Source organism: Sinohyriopsis cumingii, chromosome 18 (assembly GCF_028554795.1).
Source record: "Sinohyriopsis cumingii isolate HCF-2022 chromosome 18, ASM2855479v2, whole genome shotgun sequence".
NCBI lineage: Eukaryota > Metazoa > Mollusca > Bivalvia > Unionida > Unionidae > Sinohyriopsis > Sinohyriopsis cumingii.
In genome coordinates this window covers 94,344,235-94,372,155 of record NC_142978.1, presented here as the reverse complement: position 1 = coordinate 94,372,155, position 27,921 = coordinate 94,344,235, and the positions used below count along the sequence as shown (strand labels likewise).

Here is a 27,921-nt window from a genome sequence, read left to right as displayed (position 1 = left end):
TGAACGGAATTAATTTGATTTTATTAACATTGTATTCAAAGAAGAATATTATTTGCATTTTACCCTGATTTAAAGCAGTCACTTCATCTATACAATTAACATGTAAGTACATTATATTTATTATTGGAAATGCCTTTGGAAGGTATTCGAATTACATCGGATCTATTGGAATTAATATAACATTTTAGGAAATGGGAGTTCATAATAATCAAAAACATTATTTTAAAATGTTGAATTTCTCAGAATAAAAAAATACAAAATGCATTGAACATTTGTGTACGTAATCATGATGATGCAAATTTTCTTAGCTATGTAAAAAAACCTGAAAATAGGATTAGCTCATCTTTAACTGAATGATCATTCTGATTATCAGTGTTGTTCTTAAATAATTGATTCCTCTGTGAGATTTCACATATGTCGGAAGAAGCAAATATTAGGGGCAGAATCCGTGATGTCTCAGTCATTAACTTACCCTTGCTTGTTCTAACTCTTAATTTAAATTATCCACTTCGACCCTCCAAGCCCGATAAATCAGCCCCTTATCCCATAATCTGTGTTAGTATTGATAGACGATATATCGGTTAAATGTCACCTGCTGATTAAAATGTGCATTTGTCTGCCTTTAAATGTTTCCGGAACACTTCTGAGTACAGCTGAGACACTTACCGGTGTTTAGTAAAAACCATATCCTGGGAAAAATTCAAAATGGTCACAAGAAAGACGGTTGTGTTATTCCATGAGGATATACAAATCTCCAAACTTAGGATTTGATCCGGAAATAGTTTGTACAAGTCGCCAAAAGAACCCTTCAGCTGACGGTAGCTCAACAGCTGCTAGACTTGTTGCTCAGTGTATAAAATATATTCCGATGTCTGCAGACAAAAGTGGCGACAGATTTGTGCAGGTTGTAAAGAATAGGCAATATTAGTCATAAACTGCCAGTCAATATTATTATAAGTGAAGGGATGATTTATTGTCCTAGCACCCCGCTCTGCATCTAGCTCTATCTCTATTCTCTCTATTCTCTCTATTTGCATTTGTAATTGCCCCTCTCTGTTCTCTCCAATACCTGCATTTACATCATATCATCTGAAGCTCAATCATAATTCTATGAGTTTTGTAAACTGTGGTTCTTATAATTTCATATAAAATCCAAACACAGATTTACTAATGTTACCCAAAGCTCATTTATTCCAAAAATTAGTTTTCGACACATAATGAATCAGAACATTCTTTATCTCTTGCTTTGTTAAATAAACCATCGCTTGAGAACCATTGCTCAAGCTACTCGTCCTTATTAAAAGACTCAAACAATTTCTGGGTGGGATTTAAAACAAAAGTTCTCCAGTTTATACGACTTGGTGAAGGCTTGCTTGTTTGCTTACATATTTCTCAAATATGTGAAATTTAAAGCGTTATCAGGGACAGTGATAATTACTAAGCATAGTCAATTTAAAATTTAAATATTATCTTTAATATCTCTGAAATGTTGTAAAGAAATTCAGATCTCCGATATTTTTTACGACTATATGGTTTAAATTATGTAACATAAAGAGCCGAAACCAGCAACTCAAGTCTCGACCTACGTCAATGAGGGTATGTGAGAAAGCTAGCATGTAGCTCCAGTAGGTAACTGGTTCTTGCCATGGTTTTCTTTGGATGCTTCCTTATTTGCTTACACTGGCCATCATGTACTGTCTATATTTTGTTGAGAAATGGTGTCAACACCAAAGCAACAAAAACAATCTTACCTTTACCCTTTTGACCTCCAAGTCATTGTGCTTCTTCATTTTCGAAAGTGTGAACCATTAACAAACTTTGCTTCAGGTCTGTGAACTACAAATAATGTAATTGTGCGGAAACAATTTTGTTTTATTCAGTGACAATGACAAGGATTTTTGACATTTTGTCTACAGCTGAGACAAATATTCAGGATTCACTTCGGGCAAGTTTTTGTGACCATTCACGAAGAAAAATGATATTCAAATATTCATTTTCTTTGCATTGCCAACAAGCTGTACACGAATATTCGAAGCAGAATGTAAACTGCAAAATAATGTAATGAGTGTACAAGGTAATAAACCTAAAATTTGCTAAATGACCTGAAATTCAAACTCTGACTCACACGGGAATGTCTAAATTCTGAATAATCACACTGCACACAACACTGGGATTTATGTTCATTATACCCTTAAAAAGATAAGGTAATATGGCAAATTGATGAAGATTGTGGTATAAGTAGGGAATATATCAAAGTAAATACACCATTAGATCTCAATCAATTAGAGTTTTGAAAAATGTGTGAACTGTTGTTGGAACATAAACTTTAAGAAAATTTTGCTCCTAGAATACAAAGTCAAAATAAAACTGGAAGGTGAAGTCGTGTAAAGTTAGTCTCATATAATCCTACAAGTTTAGTCACAAGTCCAAAAGTATAGAATGTTACGAATTCATTCCAATAATTTTGAATGTGCTGATATACTATTAGTCTTGATGGATTACAATGATATAACCCAAAAACGCCTTTGAACGGATCGTGAATAATCCTAATAGAGTGTTTTAGTGCAAACATTCAAGTAGAACTTTGCAATTCCAATTAATAATTCAAATAAATACTCCTCTCACAGTATACCTGAACACAGCTAAAATCATGTCACAGATTTCTTAAAACAAGTACCATGACTTTGTTAACAAAAACTATTTCCTATACATCACAACGTGACCTATGTCACCGTAACATTTCCGGAAGGAAAATTACACCAAACTGTAAATAAATTCGCTTCCAGAATGAACCTTCTATTGCTCTAGTTTCGTAAACTCTCTCTCTATCTCACTCTCTCTTTCTCAGTACATTAAGGTCTATTGCGATCTGATAGAAATTTGATTAGCATCTGCCCGACCTTTCCAATTGTAAGACTTATTTTAATGCCATTTTGGTGGGAATGACAAATAATACATCACACAAATCAAAATAGGATAGAGAAACTCAGATGTATGTACATCTTTCTGTCTTAAACATACATAACAACATCTTCCTTTCTTACCCTAGATATATAATTTACTTGTTTCCTCAACCCCTCTCTCTCATCAGTGCATTGTTTCGGCATAGGATTACATTTTCATATTCGTCAGGTCACAGACAAAAGGAAACAAATTTGTTGATTATTGTTAATATTTACGAGATAGCAAAGCCAGAGTGGAACATAGATTTTTGCATTTTACAGTTAAAGTAATGCATATATCAAAACATTTAAGAATGACTCTTTGAATGGTTTAGCTCAAAGTTGAGTGAGAAAGTGTTATGTCTGTTATGCATGAGGGTGGCATTAGCACATTTCATTCTGAGTGTAATTCATATGTAAGATTATGTGACAGTGATTTGAATACACTTTTGAATTTGTGAACACGTGATACAGATTTCAGTACGGGATGGACTATTATGAGACTGGTTTTATTTCATAATGGACATTTAGCTTGAGCGTAGACAAGCTTTCAGTCAAAACACCATAGCTTTTAAAGGAAAATAAAACACCTTGAAGCCATGTTCACGATTTACACTTGGCAACCCAATCAAAGAATGGTTTGGCTTTATATTGTAGGGGTTAGTGTTAAAAACTAACAAGTTAACAATCATCAGCAGCACGTTAAACTAAATTTCAAGACGTTGTAACTTACTGTTGAGATGTTTAATTCAGGGATTTACAAAATGCATAAAAGCCAGCTTGCCATGGACAATCTCATTGGACAATTAAACTTGCCATCGGAAAAGTTAAGCTTGCCCTTTTCGTGATATCCCAACATGAATAAAACAATAATACAATATATTTCATTTTAAGGGAATCCTATTATATTTATTAAAAGTCTCGTGTTTCCTTGGTATCTCTCTTGACACGTTAAAATATATGCCATTGGTTATTATTATCTCAAACATATATATAAATAATACACGCTTATAGATATGCACATTAGAAAGAGTTCAAATGAAGTGTTCGAAGGGCAAAAGCCGACATGTTTATATAAATAAATAGATTAAAGGGTAGGTAGAAAAGATTTCAGAAATAGCTACAATCTTTAAGAGAGATTAAGTCAAAACTTTTTGTAATGATATTTTTGTACTCACAACATAATGTTTTGTGGACAGTTATTTTATCCATTTTGTAACAATTATCATATAGTCGCATGCATCAAATGATTTAAGAATCCGATTTTTGAGAATGGCTTGAGAACACTTATTATCATCCATTTAATTGTTTGCGAAGCAGTTTGTATCGGGTCTCTTGTAACTATTAAGTAAGCAACACATCATAAGCGCCCTCTGAGGTGTTACATGTTCCTACAAAATAGCGTTTAAAACGAAATCCTTTTGGTATTTAATTGCTTGAAAACACACCTGTCAAAGCAATTTCAAGACTTGCACTTAACACCAGTTCGACATAAAATCGCTCACACAAACTACCTGAGGCTAACATAGAACTTGAAAGTCTACTAATCCCTAATGCGCACAGATATTTTATGGTTGTGATGTCAGTGGTAAGTTAAAATATAAATATTTATTTCTTATTTGCTAAAACTTGCTTTAAATTGTAATAAGAAAATGCGAGGCTTACATTGACATCGACCACATGATGGAAATGACATATACAATAGATGGAGAAAAAAAAACTGTTGTTAAGTATGCAGAAGAAGAATGTCCTAGATATAAACGTTAGACAATTCGTTCATAGTAGCATATAGAAAAAATGAAAGGAAAATGTCATTAATACTTAATTAACATTGTGGTATTTGATTTTGCCGATGGGACAGTGTAAATACAATAATTCATCCATTTGAATGTATTTCATCAGAGTTTTAGATCGCTTCCTTATTTGGTTACACTGGCCATTATGAAGTGTCTGATACTTTTGTAAGTATTAACACTTATTGCCTGAATGCACGAATTCGATTATCGTGGTAAAAGTAAGACTCTTTGGTTATCATTACGTTTGGTAAGTTTATCTGAATCAGATATAATCAATATATGAATGATTTGTTAGAGACCTGTGTTTCTTTTTTGCAGCTTCTCAAAGATAGTTTTATATTTTTCACAGAAATCACGCTTCTCACTTTTGTGAAGATTTTCTTTCACTGGTTGCCCACTTTTTCATGACTCCTCTTTGGAAGGAAATTGGCAGAATGACAGCAAATATTATTAAGTGTCACTGCAATATGACTCTTGATCGTTTTGTTGTCTTTCCGATGCGGAAAATGATGCACGGTGAGCGACTCTAGATACATCCTTTTACAAACTTTGCACAAAACTATCATTAAGTAATTAATAATAATTAAGCATTTGAGAGATATATTATGACAGAATACATTTATAATTATTCCCGAAACCTATATCAATTGTATGAATTTAATGAATGAAATGAAAAGGGAGATGCGAATAGAAAATCTATAAAACATTTTTTGGTGCAAGGTCATATAAACTTTACTCGTTGTCATTAAATTATAAACTAGTGATTATAGCGTTATCTGGATACAACTGTGTAATTCTTCAATTTCGTGGAAAATGTTTTGTTTTGAAAATGCTTGAAAGCGTTGTCTTTTCCTGCAAAATACTGTTTGAAACGTATTTTAAACGTGTTATCTGCTGATGTGAATTACAATCATTGCATTTATAAATGTAAGACTTTACGTGGATTACGATAAAATTGAATACGTCATCTTCCTCTTGCCTATTATGTACACTAAACAAAAGTTTTCTTTATGTAAATTAGAGTTTTGTATATCAATATATTTATTAGCAATCAGTTACAGAAAGTTCTCGAAAACCTCGAAGTTCCTACACAAGATAGCTTATGGATGTAGGGACCTGGTAAAAGGAAGAACATGTATTAACAGAAATGTATCTGTAGGTGTTAGATATATTTGATTTCATTTTATCTGTTTTAATATATAACTATTTCCGTTTAATTGTTTGTTTGTCAGTTTTAAATTTTAATTGTTGTTCATTATATGCTATTGTAATGTAAATTTATTCACTGGAGATGATAGTTTTTCCAGAAAATAGTTTGACCTTGACTGGTCATTTTGTAAACACCATGTGTTGACCTAGATCTCGATTCAAAATTAGTAGCAAACTCGTAATTAAGTTTTATTTTAATTTTAAAATGATTGGTTGTTGTCGAGGTCATGATGGAACTGCGTGTTTAAGATGTAAACAAACTTTTTCTAAATTTTATTTCTTAGAGTAAAATGATTGTTTTTCGTCAGGGTTACACTGGGTATCTTTAACAATTAAAAAAGTTCGACGAGGTTCTGGAACATGATTACATGCCCAATTTGTGCGTTTTAGAATGCGATATAACCTTTGTTTATGTAGAGATATTTTCATTAGTTGGGCTTTTTCTTTGAGGTGGAAAGTGTATGTTGTGATGTTTGGATTATTTCAAATTACTTGGATTCAAAAGGATTAATTCTTTTTTCTGGAAAATATGTGAGCTCATGTGAAATTCTTGAACAAAGACAGCTGTTATAAAAATTATTTTCAGATTTCTGAAACCGGAGTGATATTTCTTGTTAAAACAAGGAACTGTAGACTTCAACACTACATTTTACAGCATGCGTCATCGTCTTCCATATTGGATTCTTCGTCGAGACTCGAATTTGAAATCATTAGAACGTTTTGTTATTAGGACTTCAAAAATTGTATTTGTGGATTATTCTTGGATTATTTTGGACTTGATTCTTAAAACCGAAAATACATACTTTTTTCATTTTTACAGAATTTTCGAGGGAAATAAATTATTATATTTCTTCAAACCTTGTTGTTTTCACTCTTTCTAGTTTTACTGTTTATTCGAGTCTATACACGTAACATAAGATAGGAATTATTGTGTCATAATATTATTCTGAAACCACACTATATTTTGAAACATCGCTAATCTGAATAAAGTAGTAAATTTTGCCAACTATTCTGTATCAAGTGTCTCTTGTGGCTGAATTGCCCCTGTCTACTGCAAATACTTTTGCAGCCCCTTTTTGCCCGTTTCAATGTAAAGCAGATTAGAGCTGAAACACAGATCAAATTATTTTGAAAAGAGTCTAATACCAACATTTTCTGTTGTTTAATTATTATTCTTATTAAGCCTTGGTATAATAGATTCTCAAAAATACTGAAATGTATTCCTATTAATTCGCTGTTCTGCAGTTAATTTGAAAATTCATCTAATTTCCGTGTTTAATGTAGTCGCGGACGTTGTTTTAAGGCATCTAGTCCAAGTAATCTTTGATGCTTGTACAAACGAGAATAAATCGACCACTCTTGAACCTCTATATCGTAATCATTGATAATTAATTGTCCATTATTTTGAAAGCTAATTATTTATTCCAGATAAATGTATAAAATGTATTGATAATTTCATGAGAAGGTATTTATGGCGACGATAGGGATGGAGGTAGATGACTTATTTTAGATAATGCTAATCGTTTTGCAGATTTGGTTGTATGGCGCAGATATTTTTAACCACTTATACAATAACTGCTTCTATTTCTCTTATTTTATTTTCATAACTTTTTTGTGTTATTTTTGAAGCTTTGTTGAACACTTTGCACCTACTAATATACCATGAGTCTCCCCTAACTATCTCATAACTCTGACACAATCTATCCTCAATTCAAACTTAACTCCCAGACTAGAGTTTAATCAATATTGACACTAAGATCTGGAAATTTAGAGTATCAATATAAAAGATCACAAACATACTTCAGAATTTCCAATACCATTCCAGAATAAAAAAAGGTCTCCTCTGCATATTGAGAAATCAAATATACTGTAATATGTATTTTTATTACTTACTGGGGCCCCGAGTGGCCGAGTGGTCTAAAGCGCTTACCTTCCGGATCACTGTCATCTCACCTGTGTCTGCGTGGGTTCGAGTCTCAGGAGCGGCTAACGTGGGTACGTGCGAAAACCTGCCAGTAGCTTCTCGTGGGTCGGTGGTTCTTCCTTTGGTTTTCCAGGGTTCATCCTCCACCAGTTATACTGGCCGCCATGTATAGCCTATTTTGTGCTGGAAAATGGCGTTGAACCCTACAACAACAACAACAACCTCCTTCCTTTGCTCCAGTAGTCCTGAACACAAGATACATATATCCAGTTATAAAGGGTCTTATTGCATACATCCTCTTTGAATGTTAAACCAAGATATTTATCAACTGTAGCATATGAATTGATATTATTATACAAGATTTGCATACCGTTTATTATAGAATCAAATAAATTTGACGAAGGATTCTTGTACAACCACGAAATTGAATTAAAGACCTTCAGAAAGTATATTAGATTTGATAAAGCTCGAGTTTTGTTGAGTGTCTTAGTGTAAAATATGAACTTATACATGGATCTGTTTGTCCCATTATATCTAACTTTAATAAAATTAGTCCAATCTTTCTTTATAATATGAGGTGAGATGTTTTTGATGATGTTATCTATACAAAGAGAGGTAATCAAACATATCAAACATTCAGGAATGCCATTGGTCTCCAAATCTTAATAGTGAATGTTTGATATTAAATAATATTACTTATGTAATATGTTTCAAATAAGCAAGGAAAGTTTGAATTTTTGCTCAATTATATTTACTTTGGCCCGTTAAAGGCCAATTAATCAATCTACATTAAGTGGTTGTAGTCCTTGCTGACCAGTTAATTTGATTCTGAAAATTTTTTATTTGATTGTTTTCGTGATGAAACTGTTTAATATGAGTGACCAATGAAATTATTATTATTTATATGCTCTTCGGCCTTGTAGAAATAGTATTTTAATAGCTAAATGAACTCTGTGAGCATAATGGTTTAGATGTAAATGTATGTTAATTTGTAAGTTCGGAATATAATTGTTCTTTTGCTGAAAATAAAACCATTCTACTACTCTCTAGTTTGATGGAATGGGATGTTCTTTTCGTCTTGTTTTATGAGTATTGTAGCTGCTAGCGTTGAGGTCTTTTTCGGACTTATTATTCCTTTGGTTGTCCAGGGTTTGTGGCTGCCACTGTAGCAATTTAATTTTTTTTCAGTAAAATCCTTGAAACCAATGGCTTATGGTTTTATCATAAAATTTTATTTTGGTCAAATATATTTACATAATAAAAAGGTGAAAATCATTTCAGCGAACACATACGTCCTAACGGTTGAAAATAAAGAAGTGTTAAGGAATAATGAACACATGAGTGAGTCTGAAAATAAAAAAAAAATATTTCAAGACATAATGGAATTTAATGCGTTTTCGAGACGTGAACAAGTCGGTCAGTTCTCTTTTTTCTTGGTTTGCTTACTAGTAACCTAATATTTTTCGCAAACATTTATGACTAGCGGAATTGGCGTTTGATATAGAAAATTTGTGGTTCAGAGAACAAAATATTTCAAATTGTGTCTAGTTTTTTCATAAGCTTTTAGAGACTATAGGTCAAAGATTTCAATTATAATCTTGAGGACCAGATGTTTAAGTATTTTAGTAAAATATTGAGGAACACTTCCCTAGGGTAAAGGTCAGTGGTTACTGGTAATTGTAGCAGGCATGGCCAAGGATACATAACGAGATTACCATAGGATTTTTGTGTGTGCGCGTGTGTGTGTGTGATCTTTATATTTAACGTAGCTTTATAGTAATGTCGTGCACTGGGGCATCTTGCTGTAGACGTGTAGCATGATGTCCCACCCAGACACATTATCCGGATACCACGTTAACCAGTCCTAACACTAATCTCTTAATGCCGAGCTCCTAGTGAGGCAGCTCTTAGACTATAGAAGGAACTATTTTATGGAAACGTGATGTAACAACAACAGCAACAAATACTACTACTACTACTAATAATAATAATAGTAATAATATTACTACTACTACTACTACTAATAATAATAATAATAATGCACGTCTAGAGTTAAGGATTATTTACTAGGTACAATATTATCGCGATACTTATTACCGAATATAAACGGACGGTTGGCTGTGACTATTGATACAATTGCATTTCGAAAGATAGAATTGTGTATTGAGACATTTTTGTCCATGATTGAGGACTGTGAAAATGGAGGTTTTGCCTACCTGACCTTTGTCATGTTTCTAAGATTTAAGAAGATTTTTACATGAATTTGAGTCCAAGATTTATATATAGGCTGTCTGTACGATAAATCTTGAATCATGAGTGACATTTTTTAAATATGAAACATAAAGACTGATTTTTGCAAGATAGATTTTGCAAGTGGACTAGTAAGCAATTATATTTCACACATACAAACATGTCGTCGATTGTTTTTCCAAATGCAAGAAAACATAACTTATTCAGAAGTATCTTCTTAGACAATCTATCAGTTAAGTTCGTATTACATGCTATATGTCATATTTAGGAACGGATGAACTGTAAACAAAGCAACGTGATATGGCTTGCAGTTTTGTTTATATCCATTGAAGAATGCCTACATCCAACACGTTCCTTCATATCAATTCTAAGAATGCCTACATCCAACCCTTTTCTTCATATCAATAGTAAGAATGTTTACATCCAATAGTTTCCTTTATATAAATAATTCCTACATCCAATAGGTTTTTACTTATATAAATACTAAGAGTGTATACATCCAACACTTTCCGTTACGAATGCCTACACCCTAGACTTTCCTTATATCAATACTAAGAATGCTTACATCCAACAGTTTCCATTATATCAATATTAAGAATGCATACATCGAAAACGTTCCTTTAAAATTAATTCTAAGAGTGCATACGTCCAACATATATTCCTTTATAGTAATACTAAGAATGCCTACATCCAAATGTTTTCTTTATATCAGTACTAAGAATGCATGCATCCAACAGTGTCCTTTAAATCAATATTGAGAATGAGTACATCCAACATTTTCCTTTATATTGATACAAAGCTTGCCTAGACCCTTCAGTTTCCTTTATATTAATACTAAGAATGCCTACATCAAACACTTTCTTTATATCAATACTAAGACTGCCTACATCTACATGTTTCTTACATTAATACTAAGAAAACATTTATCATGCAACACGTTCCTTTATATAATTACTAACAATACCCATATCCAACAAGTTCCTTTATGGGTTCGTCTGTTGAAACGACAAGAGCCACTTTAGTCATCGTGCGTTTGATGGGACTTAATAGGTCTGTGTGTGTGCAGGTGGCTGAAGAGGCCGATGTACTCTTTGAAGTTATATGACAGTGTCGATAGGAGATGGCAGCAACGCAAATTGTGGGGTCACTGGACCAGGCTTTCCTGACCTGCCTTCGTGGTTCTGCTCTGGCTGCCCTCTTGGTCTAGCAAGATCAGCGCCTTTGGCGATATAGGAGCACTACACACGTTTGTCCGAAGCAGTCTTCTCTCACGTGGCAGTGCTTATGACTTCAAAGACGTCTTCTTGGTATCAGTTTTGCGTTTCCTTTAGTCTCATTTAGAACATTTTCCTTGTTCTAGCCCGCCATGAAATAGTCTTCCAAAGCCAGTGGCCTGGCACGAGAACTACATGGCCTGCCCATAGCAGATTCGCGTAGAGTCTTGAAACGCCTTTCTTGGGCGAGGATCTCTGTATCTGGGGTCCTGTCTTTAACCTTGATGTCGAATAGTCTTCTGAGACAAGTTGTGTAGAAGTGGTTCAGATAATTTGCACGGAGTTGGTACAATGTCCAGGTTTTGCACGTAGGCTGCTCTGGCCATTGCAATTCCGACATTAACTTCTTCAGCGACGACAACGTTTTTTGGACAGAGCGCTGCCAGGAAAAGTGAACGTTCTCAATGCGAGCAGTTTGTAGCCGTTGATTGTCATGTTTGGCTCAACATCCGGTTTCCCTGAGGCTGGCTGATATAGTACTATAGTCTTCTTTGTGATGATTGTAAAACCAAATTGTGTGCAAGCATCAGATAACTTGTCGACGCTGCGTTTCTTGTTAGCTTCAGAGTTATCATTCAAGGCGCTGTCATCATCACTTAGTAAGTGTCTGACGATGTTTGCCCTAATCATATTGTTGCTTGAAGCCTCCGGAGTTTGAACAGTCTGTCACGAGGTCGGTATCTGAAGCTGATTCCCGTTTCAACAATTTGAATGCATCAGTGAGAATATTGGAGAACATGTGACTGAACAGTTTTGGTGCTGGTATACAGCCTTACTTCACTCGGTTCGAGAAAGGAAACTGCTCAGACGTGTAAACATTGTCCTGTACTATAGCTTTCACGCCGTCGTGATAGTGCTGCATCAAGCTGAAAACTTTTCTTCGGCATCCGTACTTGGCCATACTTTTCCACAGGCACTATCTACTAACAGTGTTGATGGCCTAGGTCAGGTCAACATTGGTGGAGAAAAGGTTAACATTTTGCACCAGTAACATTTCTTTCAACTGCCTAGCAGCGAACTCCATGTCGATGGTTCCGGGGTCCTTCCGGAATCTCCATTGGCTCTGTTTGAGGAGTCCTTGGTCAAGGTGTGATGTGAGACTGTCGAGGAGAATCAAGGTGGTATCTTGACTGCAATGGGGAGAAAAGATATGCCTCACTGGTTGTCACAGGCCTGCTGATTAACTTTGCTCTTATACAAGTGTATAATAGAAGCGTCCTCGAATTTCTGTGAGATCGTCTCTTTCTGCCACATGAGCTGAGACAACTTATGGAGTAGTTTAGTCAAAGCTGCAACGGCTGCAACGCCATCCTTGCATATCTCGCTGGGAACGATTATGAGCCAGTAGATTTGCAGCTGGAAAGCAGACGTATTGCTATCGTTGTCCCCAAAAGGTTGGGCGAGTCATCCACTGATTCATTGACTGGTACATCGCACAGAAAAATGGCTTCGTCTTTGATGGATATTGGGCAGTTCGGGAGTTAAAGTGCTTGGTGCACCTTTCGACAATCTTTTCTTTGTCAGCGATCAGGGTGTTCCCATCCGCACCGATAGAAGGGATGAAGCAGATGGTGAGGGAAAATTGATTTCTTTTAGCGCGTCATAACACTTTTTCATATAAGGCTCATCAGTGTAGCTTTGAATCTCATCAGCTTTGTTACTCAGCCAAGTGTCCTGCATTTGTCAGCGTTTCTATTGAACAGTCCTTCGGATATTATTGAAGGTGTCTTTGTTTGATATATTTTGGTATATTTTGAATCAGTTAGGTACGTTTAGTGGAGGCAATGATTTTCAGCCGACAGCTGTTTGGTTTCGTAGCAATTTCTCAACAAACCAGTCCTTGTGTTTTCTGGAGGAAGGCCATAGGATCTCTGAAACAGTATTGTAGACATGCTCTCTAAGGGTTGCCCAATCAGACTCCACATTCATTGTGTCCAGAGTGGTGAAATGAAAAAGGTTCGCTAGAGTGCAGGCCAGTTTTAGGCGAATGTCGTCAAAGAAAGGCTTATGGTACAGAGCACTGACTAATATTTTGAGAGGAAATCTAATCGAATATCAGCCTAAAAATAACAATTATGAGTATGAAAAATTATATTTGATCATGCATCTGTAATTATTGGCAATGGCTGTCTCTCACCTGCAGCATGCAATCACTCAAACATGCCATTTGGATGTATGCAGTAAGCAACACTAGTTTCAAATGATGTATAATAGTTTATGCTTGCTGTCGCTTATAATGATAATATGACGCTTTTTATTTAAAGGTACATTTTTCATGAGTATCGTGCATGTTTCATTAAATATATACTGAGTATACGCACTGGCGTAAATTTTTCATATCTCATATAAACACCTGTCCTGAAATTCATTATTATCAACCAATATGTTAATGTGCTACAGTTTGTATGTACATTTCAAGGCTCATATGCACCGTAATAAATAACAGGAATAGAAATAGAAAAAACATTTCTACAATTAGGTTTTGCAAACAAATCCTTAGCATAATTTGACAAACTCTGAGAGAAAGCCTTCCATAATTAGATAAATGATGCTGATGAGCCATCAAATATTGAAAAAGATGTATTACTAGAACTAAAGAAACTTTGATACGAATGTTCCCCGACAGAAAAAATCTCACCAATTCTCTCCAGCTGTTCATAAACTGCCAAGGTCTCTTTTCTTAGGCTTGGTCATGCACGTATGATCGTTGGATCCTTTTAGTTGTAAGTGAGTGGTACTGACTCCAGTTTTGGGAACTACCTCAACTATCTAAGACCTCCATCTTTCTTCACCAATCCAGTCTGGTGAAACTGAAGGAGGAAGTTCCCATCCTTTTACAGAGTGGGGCAGTCAAAAGGTTTCTTAGTTTCATGAAAAGTGGAAAGTTTTGCCTGATAATTGACCTCTCCCCTGTAAACAGGGTTTTTCTGGAAGAACTTTTAAAAATGGATTTGTTCAGGGTGCTTACCTACCCTATATCCTTCCCACAACTAATATCTCAGTTTGTCTTCGGATCAGGCAGACTCTCAATTCTGGGTCCTACCATTATGCATTTCTTCTCAATCAAGAAGTTTCACCAGCGTTATGGGAATAGAAGCAGCTGACCTCTGATTACTTGGTACACCAATTTTCCAGTAATTTGACGATTGGCGGATCCACAATATTTAGGTTTAGTCCCTTCATCAGGACCTGTTTCTATGTGGGTCCAAGGGAATTTTGGCTTTTACTCAACCTCGAGAAATCAGAACCCATTCCATTGAGAGACTTTGTTTATGTAAAGATGAATTTCCTCGTGAATCAGAACTTAGTCCAATTTCCACAGAATCTGAAAGACTGAATTCTGGTTCTGTCGAGGAACTTTGAATAGAAACTTTGTCTCTTCGACTGTTCCTGTACCTTCAATGCTGAGGAACATATTGGTTCTCTAAGGACATATTCATATGTAACCTCTACAGTTTCTATTTCTCACAAGGTTGAAGCCTCACTGAGATTGTCTATGAAACCTCAGAGATTCTATCAGTCCCGATCCTTCTAATACCAACATTTTTTCACCATTTTTCATGGTGGATAAGTCGTGACAGATTCAGGTTGGGGCCCTCATTTAGAGCCACAGGGCAGAATTCTGTAGGGCATTTTGTTCCTGTCCAAATTGTATCTCAGCATAAACAACCAAGAAATGAAAGCATTTGATCTAGCATTGCAAGGGTGTATCAAGATAGTAAGGGGTTGACGTGTTATGGTCTCCTCGAACAAGCTTATCTCTGATGTCAAAATGGCAAAGCCCTATGCTGGGTACATTACTTGTGCGACAAAGAAGACAAATGGATTCAACATGCGCGAAACAGAGGAGGCGAAATGACCATTGGTGTATGGCTGGGACAAAGAAAACCCAAAGATCTCGTACGAATTTAACGGATGCTTATTTTCACGGATGTCCCCTCTGCTACCTTAAACGTGACACTAAAAATCAGTGTTTACTATGTACCATGGAAAACGTCTAGGAGGCCAATTGTCAGCGACGCTTGAAGTTAGAACAGCAAGGATACCAAGTGGTGGAAATCTGGGAACACGAGTCCGATTACTGTTTGAAAACCAATACCGAGTTTAAACGCATCGCGGAAAGTTACAAGCTGGTGCACCCACTAAACCCGCGGAATAGTTTGTATGGAGGATGGACGAATACCACCTGTTTGCTGTACCACACCGACGAGCAGAAAGGTGAATAAATCATATACTTGGAAGTCTATTCGCTGTATCCTTACGTGTGTAAATATTTTTTATTTTTTATGCAGGGCACCTGCAATTGCTGAAGGAACACATGGAACTGGACAGCATTCGACAATACGAAGGATTGATCAAGTGCAAAGTCTTGCCTCCCACGGACTTGTACCATCCCGTTTTACTTCACCATTGCCAAAAAAGACTGATTTTCCCTTGTGCCTTACTTGTGCCGAAACGTGCGACCAAGAATGACATTGTCAGCACACCCAGGAAGAAGGCGCCTTGAGAGGAACGTGGGTCAGCGTGGAATTGTTTAAAGCTCTGGACCTGGGATACCAACTGTTAGAAGTGTACGAAATTTACCACTTTGCCAAGACAGAACAGTACCACATGGGTGACAAAACTTAGAAGGCATTTTCACTGACTACGTGGATGCCTTTTCGAAACTGAAACAAGAAGTCAGAGGCTACCCTTCCTGGTGCCACACTTCCGAAGACCAAAATAAATTCAAAGAGAAATACTGGGAGCATTAAGGCTTCACCTTATACCACGTGGAGAATAACGAAGACATGCTCATAATTAATTACGAAGAAGAACTGGACTCTGTAGAAGCCGACGAATTTGGAAATATCATTATTGTGGCTTACGTGATAGCGCATGCTCTCTTAAAATTGAAGAACTGTTAGGGGATCGCGTCCTGTAATTTGGCACGGACGGTTGATCGCCTAGGTCAACGTCACCTTGACATCGAATCAGACCGTTTAGGAGCCTGGACGGACAAGCACCCCGACGACGAGATCCTAAGTTTTGCTAGTGGCGGTCCTAAACATTACGGCTACGAATACCGGGACCCACAAGGAAAGGTGCACACGGAGGGCAAAGTGAAAGGATTGACTCTGAATTATCGCAACAGTCGACTGGTGCACTTTGGCGTATTGAAAGAAGCCTTTCAGTCTGGACAGGATGAACACTTTAAAGTGATCACCCGTGAACAGCACAAATCTTACGTTTACGCACACGCCAATTTGTCTGTCGACCCTTGGAAAAAGTCTAACAAATCATCTACAAGAAGAGAGTTCGGCTTCCCAACCACTTCACTTTACCGTACGGTCACGTCGATATTGGTCAGCATATAAAAAAGGACAACGTGCAAGACCGTTAATTTATTGGAAATACCAACGTCAATCGAGAAAGTTGAATCCTTTCAAGCAGCAAGTATAGAGCGTAAGACTCAAGTCCAACGAGAAACTCAGGTGTGATACTATGCCTCACTATCACATCACGAATGCAGTACCACATCTTAGTTGTCTATGTACTAACGCCATGACAAACTACGTGCAACCAGTGCAACTTCCAGACCACGAGACTTTACCTTATGGACATGCTGATATCGCCCATTATAAAAAAGGGACGTCTTCCAAGAGCGACACGTCATTGCGAGAACAAGCGACGAGAAAGATGAATCACTCTACGGAGATGCAAAAAGAGAAGGAACAAACATCATTGACCTCTTTAATCACCATACCGTCACAGCAAAGTGCATCCAAGAACAGAAAGGATTCAGTAGATCTGAAGAAGTACTTTATCATCCAGATGACTCAGACAGCGACTTCGAGATCATTTTGGACGGCAACTTACACCTACACGGTGAAATTTAAAGACTTCGCGTCTGAAGTTCTACCCGAAGAAGTAGCAGGTTTCATTACAGACCTACTGGACTTACTGTTAGAGGAACTCAAACGTCAGTGCCAAGTCAATGATCGAGGTCGTTTAAGCCTATGTATTTATCACAACGGATTGAACTCATCCGTATGTCTCGGGTTTATCACACCTGCAGAATTAACTTCTTCTGATGTTTTGAGGGCTATTGAAGACGTACAGACGATGAGAGAAAAATTGTGCATCACCGATGGAAAAGTAACCATTCATATGGCATACGTTGTACATCCATTTGAAGAGGACGATAACTACAATTGATCTGCTTACCGATACGTGTCCCTAGCAAGAAGGACATAACAACAGATTTAAGAATGAAAGGGAGTACGTGATAGGAAACACCTATGCTGGGACACAAGTGGTAGTTGACCAGATTTTATGCAACGTGTGCGACGGATATAGAGAGAAACATGAACTTTGTCCTGTTTGATTGTTGTTACTTGTTTTGTTTAAGCCTTTTCTTATAAATGAACAGTTAATGTAAATAAGTTGTATATGAAGTGATTTTTACCAATGCGTGAACTTTAATATTAAAATGTTGTTTACTAGAACCAAGAACTAAATAACTAGTAAATAGGATTGTTTCATTTCGAAATGTCAATGTATTAAATGGACAGTGCTTATACCAAAGCACAGGACAGAGAGCCCATGTATATACTTGTATAAATGTTTTGTACCCATTCAATAGAGTTTTCTTTTTCGTGTCTTTTTTCTGTCTGTGAGTCTTTCTTTACAACATTTCAGTCCTCTTTTCTATGTTTCCTTCTTCTTTGATTGAATGTGTAATTGTTTGTTTCTGTATGTCTATGTTTGTCGCTATCAACCATTGTCCCTATAAAAGCATTTCACCCTATAAATAGTTTTGACCCTATAAACACCATGACGTCATCCATGTTCAATTCCCCAGGTGTCTTTCCCGAGTTAAAGTCCCATTGTCGCTATACATGCCCACCCATGATAAATTCCCATAAACCCCATAGTGCCGGGACACCTTTTTTTCTGGGAATTTAATTGGCCCTTTTCAACCCCAAGGTTTTGCCCGATGTTAAATTTCCCATACACCTTAAACAGCCCCATGACCTTTTTGACTGAGATTCCCATAGACCCTGAACAGCCCAACTATACTACTTATGTTATTTTAAGGGAGCGACAATTTCTATTCGCATCTCTCTTTCTGCATTCCAAAGTTTATTTGCATAAAATGTACATACGCCCAATTGTCCTCTGTCCGGTCTTTCTTTTTCTCGATTTTGCTTTATGCTAGATTTAGGAGAAATTGGCAGATGACACAAATGAATCTAGAACAAAGTGATTCTGTTTTCCCCGGTAAATCTGTGTTTTTGCCTTTGTTATTACTAACAATAGAAACAATATTAACTTCTTTTTAAAGGCCACAATACAGATGCTAATTACATTTGATAAGAGATGTTTCAACTGAAAATGCCTTCCACGATTATAGAAATGATCACGATCCACAGTGACATATGGCGACTGTTAATAACCACAAATAGTTTAACCTATACCGACCTTAATATAAAAATCAAATAGAAATTGATCGACTCCGAACTAATGAAAATAAACATTCAGCTATAGAGGCCTTTTACTATTTGACCAATGATGATTATATGACGTCAGATCAGCGTGGAACAATACAATATTCTGAAACTTTTGAAAAGCATTAACATAAATCATCCTCTTGATCCAGGCATTTTGGTTCTTAGGTGAGCTGTCTCTTTCCAATTTGGGATTTATGAGAATAAAGATGGGAATATTAACATTACAATAACTCTTTTATCCTTTAACAGTTAAATGAATGATAACTAAATTTAACATAACATTTTATTCTCTAAATGAATGTATTAACTTGACTAAAATTGTGTATTGATTGAAAGCTACAATTCAAATGATAGATTAAAATGTTTCAATATATCTATAGTTTGATAAATTTATGGCAGGAATTTCAAGGAAACTCGGGCATCGTAGTTAAAATTATTTAACACATCAACAACTGGAAAGATGATAAAGATTACGAGCAGTCACCTTAACAGCGTTGCATCACTGCTATTTACAGTTTGGGGTTATTACTGAATGCAAGATCTTGAGGAGCCCGCGAGAGAATAATAAACGATATAATGATTTATTCTACTATATTGCATGCACAGCCTAATCCATTTGCTTCATTAACTTGGGTACACCAGTAGATGTCAGGATTCCGTAATACCATCATCCTTCATCCTTCAATGACTGAAATTAAGTGTGCAATAAAAAAGACAGGGCAGATATCAGTGTCAAATTAGATGAGAATTCCAGCCAAATATATATTAAAGAGATTATCCGCTCACGTAAATCCATTTCCAGTTCACTGGAATGCAGAGAAATAATATATCGTAGTATGTTTCTCGTAATCTGTTTTGACATTCTTGGTAACTTTTAACTGAGTAATGTTTTACGATATAGATAGTCTTTAGTCTGTGTTTATGGCATCAAAGAGCGACACTTCAGATGGAATAACACGTTTTACAATTGTTAATAAAAATACACGGATTTCACAACATTCGTTACAAGCCACGAATTATAGCAACGGACTATTTAATTAGCATTAGTTTTGGTTTCTGTTTGCACATCTGGTTGATTAGAATGCACGTGTCTGAATATTATCAAAATTGCGTTTAGAACTCGATAAGACAAGGCCTAGCCAGTACATTCTGAACGTTTATGTCGTGTAATTTGTATTAACTGTCTATAATTTATACATATCACCAATACGTAGAAATTTAATAATCAAATAGATTATTGCTAGGAGAATTATTTGACATTGATGTTTCAATAGGAATGTTGACACGGAAAATGTATTGACAAAGATTACACACAGCTTCTTAATTTAATACATTTTTCCGACACTGGGCAAATTACAATCCTACCAGTTATACCATTTATCTCTCTGCACTTGGCATTCGCTATTCTAACTTTCAATTCTTCTTTTTACATTTAATTATGATACAAGATTTTTATCTATCATTATAAAGGTGTGAAAATAGAAGAAGGTGTCACAGAATTAGCCAAAAAATTTACCTTGGTTTTGTCTTAGAACTATTTGACTATTTTTCGTTGTACATGCGTACAACGTTATCTAGGATGAGTAAGTATTTTTCCAGGTAAGTGACTGTACTAACATGTATCTCGTCGGATATTACTTGCGACGAGGCACAATAAAAGCATGCTATGCACGGGTATTTTACCCTGACTATTACTCACTCTCCAATGGACTTAAGGAAGATCAATTTCTAACCGACGAACTGGTCGTTTTGGATCTCGTCAAGGAGTGTGCGCTCTCCATTGTGTTCTTCAGCCATAGGGGTAAGTGTTAAATTTATATTTCATTTGATATGAGAAGCCTATTCAGTTTGCAATGTCAAATCGTGTAATGATGCATTTATTGCAACACAGGTTTGAAACGTTGTAACCTTTGAATTACAAGTTGCTATTAGAGTTTAATGTATTAGTTTATATCCAGAGTTTTTTCAGAACCCGTTAACATGACCAGTTTGTTTTTATTGTTGCTGACTACAGCTGACTAGAACTGTCAAGAGCTGTCTGAAGCTTGCTAGAGCTGTTTAGAGCTGTCTGGAGTTTCCAGAGTATTTTGAGCTACGTGCTGTCGATACGTATGTATGTATGCAAGTATGTCTGTATATGTGGTGGAGCCACGAATGTAGACGTAGCTAATTCAAGGGTGCTGTATGCTGTATGTATGTGTGTATACGTATGACTGTACACGTGGAGGATCCGTGAAGGGTGCGAGCGGTCGATAAAAGTGTGGGCCAACCCAAGGACTCGGTGAAACTGTGCGGCTCATCAGTATATGAATCGTACGACCGTACAAGGGTCAAGAAGCATATGTTTGTTCCAATTGTTGTTTCAATTTGGTAAATGTTCTTGTTCATGAGATTATTTTGAATCTTATTTGTATTCCAGAAGATTATGTGAATGTCACTTACAGTGCATAGCTTTATTTTAAACACATTTGAATACCTTAAGATTATTTGAATCTTAATCGTAGTCCATACGTGAGATTATGTGAATCTCTCTTACAGTGCATAATATTATTTGAAACATATCTGCAGTCCATGAGGTTTCTTGAATCTGTATTTCATATTAAATTCATATTTTTGGTTTATTTTTAATGTGTGAATGTTTGTGTAGAGTGATTGGATCAATCGTATGTTGAGAGCGTGAGAGAATCATTGTATTTATTCACCATACGTTTTTCTTTATTAATTCATTTAATAAATTTCCATCTTTCACACATTGTGCTTGTGTTATTCATTTAATCCAAAACCCACTCGGTTTCTATTCTGCAACAGAAGGTATTAAACCGTTCATGATCCTGTAACGCTTGAAGATTACAAATAAAATCATCATCTTTATATATATCTACCTCACCATAAAATAAATTGAAATATTTTAGGACCAATATATCGAGGTACTAAAATGTTTTTTGTATGCATTTGTTTCTATCCACATCTCATTCAGAATTCACTAGAGGACTGGCAAAGTCTGTGCTTACAATCTCCCAGTTGAAGATTTGTTCCAGACCTAAACTTGTTCCGCCTTCAAATGAATTAGATCCCGTCAAAAGATGCAAATAATATCCCCTGAAAAATGTAAATGTTTCCAACAAAGTAAAGTTGGTCTTTTTATGAAAAGTACACGTCATAGAGCGTAATGAATAGTATCTTTAATACCAATGCAAGCAATTCACAAAACCTGCACACGTTCAACTGGACAATATGAATAGATTTCAATTGTATGACAGTCTGCTTTGATTATGATGAATCACAAATAACTCGCTCTTAATATTAGTTTAGAAGTGCTTTGAGCGTGTTGCATACGGGTAATTACCAATATATATTTAGGTGTGTTCTTCAACGGGCTATTCACGGCTTACACTTTGACAAGTACAAAAGCTACTGACAGAGTACACGATGATATACCTTTCGAGTGTGTTGAAACTTGGGAATGCAAAGGATTCTATTGACGTTGTGAGTGTGACAATGGTTCTCCGTATAAAGAGACGGAACTTATGTACATTACTTGCCTCTCTAGTTGAATATTTGAAAGATGACCTGGATTTGAAAGAGATCTTTTTCCGTGCAAGCTATATAATGATTGTGCCAGTTCGAACAATTAGCTACAAAACTGAAATCTAACTATTGTGTTTAATTATAAAACATGTTTCCAAGAGTTCTACTATGTCTTAATTAGTTAGATAATCTCAATCTTATTGTAATCTCCTATTCGTGTTCTTGAGAAAAGCAGAGTCTTATAAGTATTGTTCGCTTGATGGGAACCACATTATTTCGAATTTAGTAATGCTCCTATCGATATTGATCATTGCCAATTTTGCTGAAATATATCCTAATATCCAGATTATAAGCTAAAGCAGACTTTTGTAGTGGGTCCAACATATTGCCTTTGAAATTAAATTTCAGCTAGGTCTTTTAAGTCAGGCAAATAGATTAAGTTGATAGATTGTTAGATTAAGTGGTGCATATAAGGAAAGATAAATGTGGAGATTGGCTGATAGATTGACAGATAGAAAAGGCAATAACATTTATGAAAGTACTGTTTGTATTAAATATTAATACTGTCTACTATTATCAAGCATTTGTCTCTAGAATCCAGGGCTAGCATTTACGTTCTATCTGGTATATATTTATAACTCTTTCTCTTCTGTCTGTCTGTCTATCTTTCTCTCTCTCTCTCTCTCTCTCTCTCTCTCTCTCTCTCTCTCTCTCTCTATATATATATATATATATATATATATATATATATATATATATATATATATGTATATATATGTATGTATATATATGTATATATATATATATATATATATATATATATATATATATATATATATATATATATATATATATATATATATATATATATATATATATATATATATATATATATATATATATATATATATATATATATATATATATATATATATATATATATATATATATATATATATATATATATATATATATATATATATATATATATATTCGACTTTTTGTGATTAGTGATTCTGAGCATTTCTATAAATATTTTCATCTCGAATTCTGTCACACATTGCCCTAAGAGGCACCACCTGGTAATGGACGAGGCCTAATTCAATGTTGCTACAATTATTACATCACAGTATTACTCAATACCATTTGGTTTCATTTGTTTTTGAAAGCGCTCAGTCAAACAATGGAACCTCTTATAACTAGTCCTCACTGGCGCAATTTAGTCAGTTGAAGCATATATATAACCTTCATTCTAAAGTTGGCGTCGATCAGCCTAAAATAGATACCAAGCGCAGAAAATGAAGAAAGGTGTGCTTCATTTTGTCTTGAGTCTCATGGTATATGTTCGTTCAGGTAAGACAGTTCACTAAAGAGGTTATGTGTGTGTGTGTGTGTGTGTGTGTGTGTGTGTGTGTGTGTAAGCATGTATAAGGGGTGAAAAGATACAGTCTTGCCGCGTAACGATACGATTCAAGATGCACATTCTACAATCCGTTACATATCGATAAAAATATGAATTTCATGGAATTTTTATTTTTGTAAGGTAGGTGTTCTACTTTATGTATGTCTAATTATTTCCATTTGAAGATTACAGATAGAGATAAAGTTATCATATATTTATTCTCTTTATTCAGCGTTTTATGCCATTTAAAGGTGAATAAACTAGATACCAGGGCTTTTGTTTCCCGCAGCATGAATGTTTTGAAAACACCATGTTACCAATTTCGTGACTAACTTAAACTTGTAAATCATTACGATGTTATTATCTTCAAAACAGAAGAAATAAAGCAGTTTCATCATGCTTTGAACATCTTACTAGAACAAATCCGGGCATGGGAACGAGGATAAATACCAACAAAACTATCACATTCTACTTCCTTCAGGTGCCGAAAAACTGCTTCAGCCACAAGTACTTTTATTTAATATTGAAGAAGGATAACTATTGAAACAACCTGTCCTGTTATATAATTTTACTTTGATTTGAGACAAGGTTATAAATTTGAGATGTTTAATATCTGCCCCTTGCTGATTTTGTGATAATTTTATTTTTTCCATCATCATTTTCATTCACTGGTTAAATCTCTGTACATCAAAAGAGAAATTCCATGTTTCTCATGTACAATGAAAGGAGAGATGCTGCCATAATTTTATATTAAATGGAACGTCACTCTTAGTTAACGGAAGAAGGGGAGAGCAAAAAGTTAGGAAGAGGAGGAAACGGTCATGGTTCAATATTTACCTAACACTTCAATGTATGGGTCTCTTTTTTCCTCCACCACGTCTGTGAGAGCACTATTGAAATCAAGCAATGAAAAGATGTTATCTCTCGTTGTAGTATCAATCTACGAATTATTTCTGAGCATATTCTATTCCTTATCTGTGTATGAATATTTTTATGTGCTTCATTCTTATGGGGTAGATCTAGCTTTGTCAGATCGAAGATGTTGGGAAACTGATCTTTGTGGCTGTTATTTACAATTTTCCAGAACTCACAACAGATATTATCTTTTGGATACATCTACTCTAAAATAGGACTTTTCACTAATATAAACTTTCTTTCTTTAATCTAGTTTACTGGCTGCCATGGCTGATTTCTTATCTGTTCCATAATGCTTTAGTAAGATTTTTACTTCATCAATGCCATAGTAGGCTTGTGCAGACAGAGTTATTCAAATAAATAGTTTTTCTACTTAATTTAAATTTTCATTCTTATTTATTCAGTTTATCTTAAAACTCAAACGGATTTTCGTAGCATATGATGAGCAAAACTAAATTGATTGATAAGAAAAGAATATAGCATTGTACTTTTAAATTGTCTATTTTAAATATACTCTAGTGATATGTCGTTTATACTATTAATTTCGAAATACTGATGAAAGGGAGATTAACCGTCATACCGTCTATTTTCGTCCAACTAAAATGAACATCTGATTTGTATTTAAAACATTTTTGGACTCAAAATCACTCACTGGTATCTTCATAAACAACTTCAGAAGCTCCAATAATCGGATATACTTCAAAACCTTAGAAACAAATTCTTCATAACTATCACCAGCCTCTATTTTCCAAACGTAAACGTAATAAATCAGACATTTTGGGATTTCTAGGTAGCCTGTATTTTAAAGAAGCATTTGCAAAACAGCCTTTATAAAAATCTCAAACTATGCCATGATATGTATTCTAAGGCATAGTGTTCCAATCAAATTTAGTTTAACAGACATTCATGTCATGCTTGAAGAACCCAGATGTGTCAACAGTAGCCTACCAGAAAACCAGATGTCGGGGAAAGAACGGTTAAATTAAGATTGTATACTTAGCTGAGCACATTTTCAGTTGCGTAATTTTCAACGAATTTGCAGGAGGTTTCGCACATGATTGATTGCCAATTGTGCCAATTCGTACAAATTTTGTACGATTTACGCAGTCGCACACCCTGACAACATCTCAGTTTAAATACTGCGTATCAATGATTTTTTGCGCGACGTTTTTCTGTTGCTTTGCTAGGTCTTCCTGTTTGTCACGCAGGGAAAAAGCTGCACTAGCTAGTTCCTGATTTATAGGTATTATTTAGGCTGAACAGGAACAAGCAATATCCACCGATGAGAATTCTATGTAACATATTCACCGTGTGACTACACCAATAGTATAGTTTTCAAATAGAACAAAGTAGAGAAGATACAATTCAATGTAGAAACCATGCGCAAAAGTGGTCATTAAACGTTGAATAAAGTACTTCATTATACACGTGGAACATGTTTAGAATGTATCCTATAAGAGGAACATGCTGCGGGGGAGGGGGGGGGGAGGATAGGACAATTAGCATGGAGTTAAAGGGGGGGGGGAGATAACGAACCATGTCACTTTGTTTTAATTTGTATACGGCGAGCGAATATTCTCAATAGCCTTTTTCGCTTTTACTAATACAAATGTGTGCATAGGACTGCAGATGCTGTCTGAGATGAATTCTATATTTAGAAAACAACAAGGCAAGCTAATAATACTTATTTATTACTACTGAAGACTAAAATAAATTACATAAGGTAAATATAGTTTTGTATCGATTATTCATCTCTTTTTTCGATATGTGCATCGTAACAGCAAAGGTATCGATGTATCGATATATTTATGAAACGCTTCACCCTATGATATATATATATATATATATATATATATATATATATATATATATATATATATATATATATATATATATATATGTATGCATTATATTAGACCTATTTCCTTACTCACCACCACAAGTAATATATTTGTACTGATTTTTAAATCTATTTCAAACATTCAATCTTTGAAAATTTGTAAACAGCATTAAAACTGTTGGCAAAATTAAAAAGACCGCTATCAATACATGATGAGAAAATGTCTTAAAACATGTAACCCTTCACATGTTACGCCTGTGATAGAGGTCGATTTCACCAAACTGATAAATGCGGTGTTTTATATCTGTAAAACCGAAACCTCTAAAAGGATCATTAATATGATAAATCAGGAATTCTCCATCGGATAAAACGGTATGTTAGCTTGCAAGTTAATGTTAAAACTGAGCCAATGAAAAATATTCATTATAAAAAGTTACAGAACAGCGCACATATTTGCATTGATTAAATCATTTCAAAGTTACATGTCAAGAAAAGAGGCACATTAGATTTTAAACAATTGTTAGATATAATATTCAAACCAAATTCAAGGTTTTATCACACAAGGCATTGTAATTCTTTTTCGACTAAAACTGCCCTTTTCTATATAAGTAGGTATAAAGACACCATTAGTGTCAAAACCAACTGAATGACAAAACAATGTTTTACTTTGCCGCACTTACGTTGGACTAATATTAATCTTAGTTCAATATTGACAGTTTCTTATTGAAACCTGTTTGATAGTGTTCTGACTGTTACTTTGTGTTATATTTTGTGTATTTTGAATTCATTCTTGGCCGCTTGAACATATAAATAAATTATTATCATTATTATTATTATTATTATTATTATTATTATTATTATTATTATTATTATTAATATTATTAAATTATAATAAGATATTAAACATGTACTCGAGTGGCCTAAATGCCCGTCGTTTAACGTTTCTTTTGATATGGGGAGATACTGACAGTCTACACTGGTCTGGTCTGTTTGTTTGTTAACTTTGGTTTTACAAACCTTACGTTATATCTGTTTTGTCAGCACCAACCAACTCGGAAACTGTTTGGCTGAAAGATGTCACAACCGGATTACCAACAGACAAACGGATGATCAGTGACCTTGACCTACCTGATGCGTTGACCTTTGCCCTCAGTCGCGGACCACAAGCTCTAAACTTAAACTTAAAGAGAAATTATGAGATTGATCCAAATGCTGAAGTTTATGTCGTGCATAAATTGAAGGATGGTCGATTTCATTCGACGAAATCACGAAATTTGGAACAGGAGGTAAGCTTTCAACAGGTTATAATAAAAGCCTCTTGCTGCATTTAGTGCTACATCCTATTTAT

General features: G+C 35.1%; 1 protein-coding gene across 1 annotated transcript in view; it reads left to right on the top strand.

The window, feature by feature from the left end:
• Positions 1 to 23,678: 23,678 nt before the first annotated feature.
• The window catches only part of LOC149777526 (A disintegrin and metalloproteinase with thrombospondin motifs like), a 45,964-nt gene continuing 41,721 nt past the window's right edge, over positions 23,679 to 27,921 (top strand). Inside the window, exons 1-2 of the mRNA XM_089941399.1 lie at positions 23,679 to 23,769; positions 27,615 to 27,859. Of these exons, the coding sequence (XP_089797525.1) occupies positions 23,715 to 23,769; positions 27,615 to 27,859 (300 nt within the window). The 5' untranslated portion in view covers positions 23,679 to 23,714. The remainder of the gene's footprint in view (positions 23,770 to 27,614; positions 27,860 to 27,921) is intronic.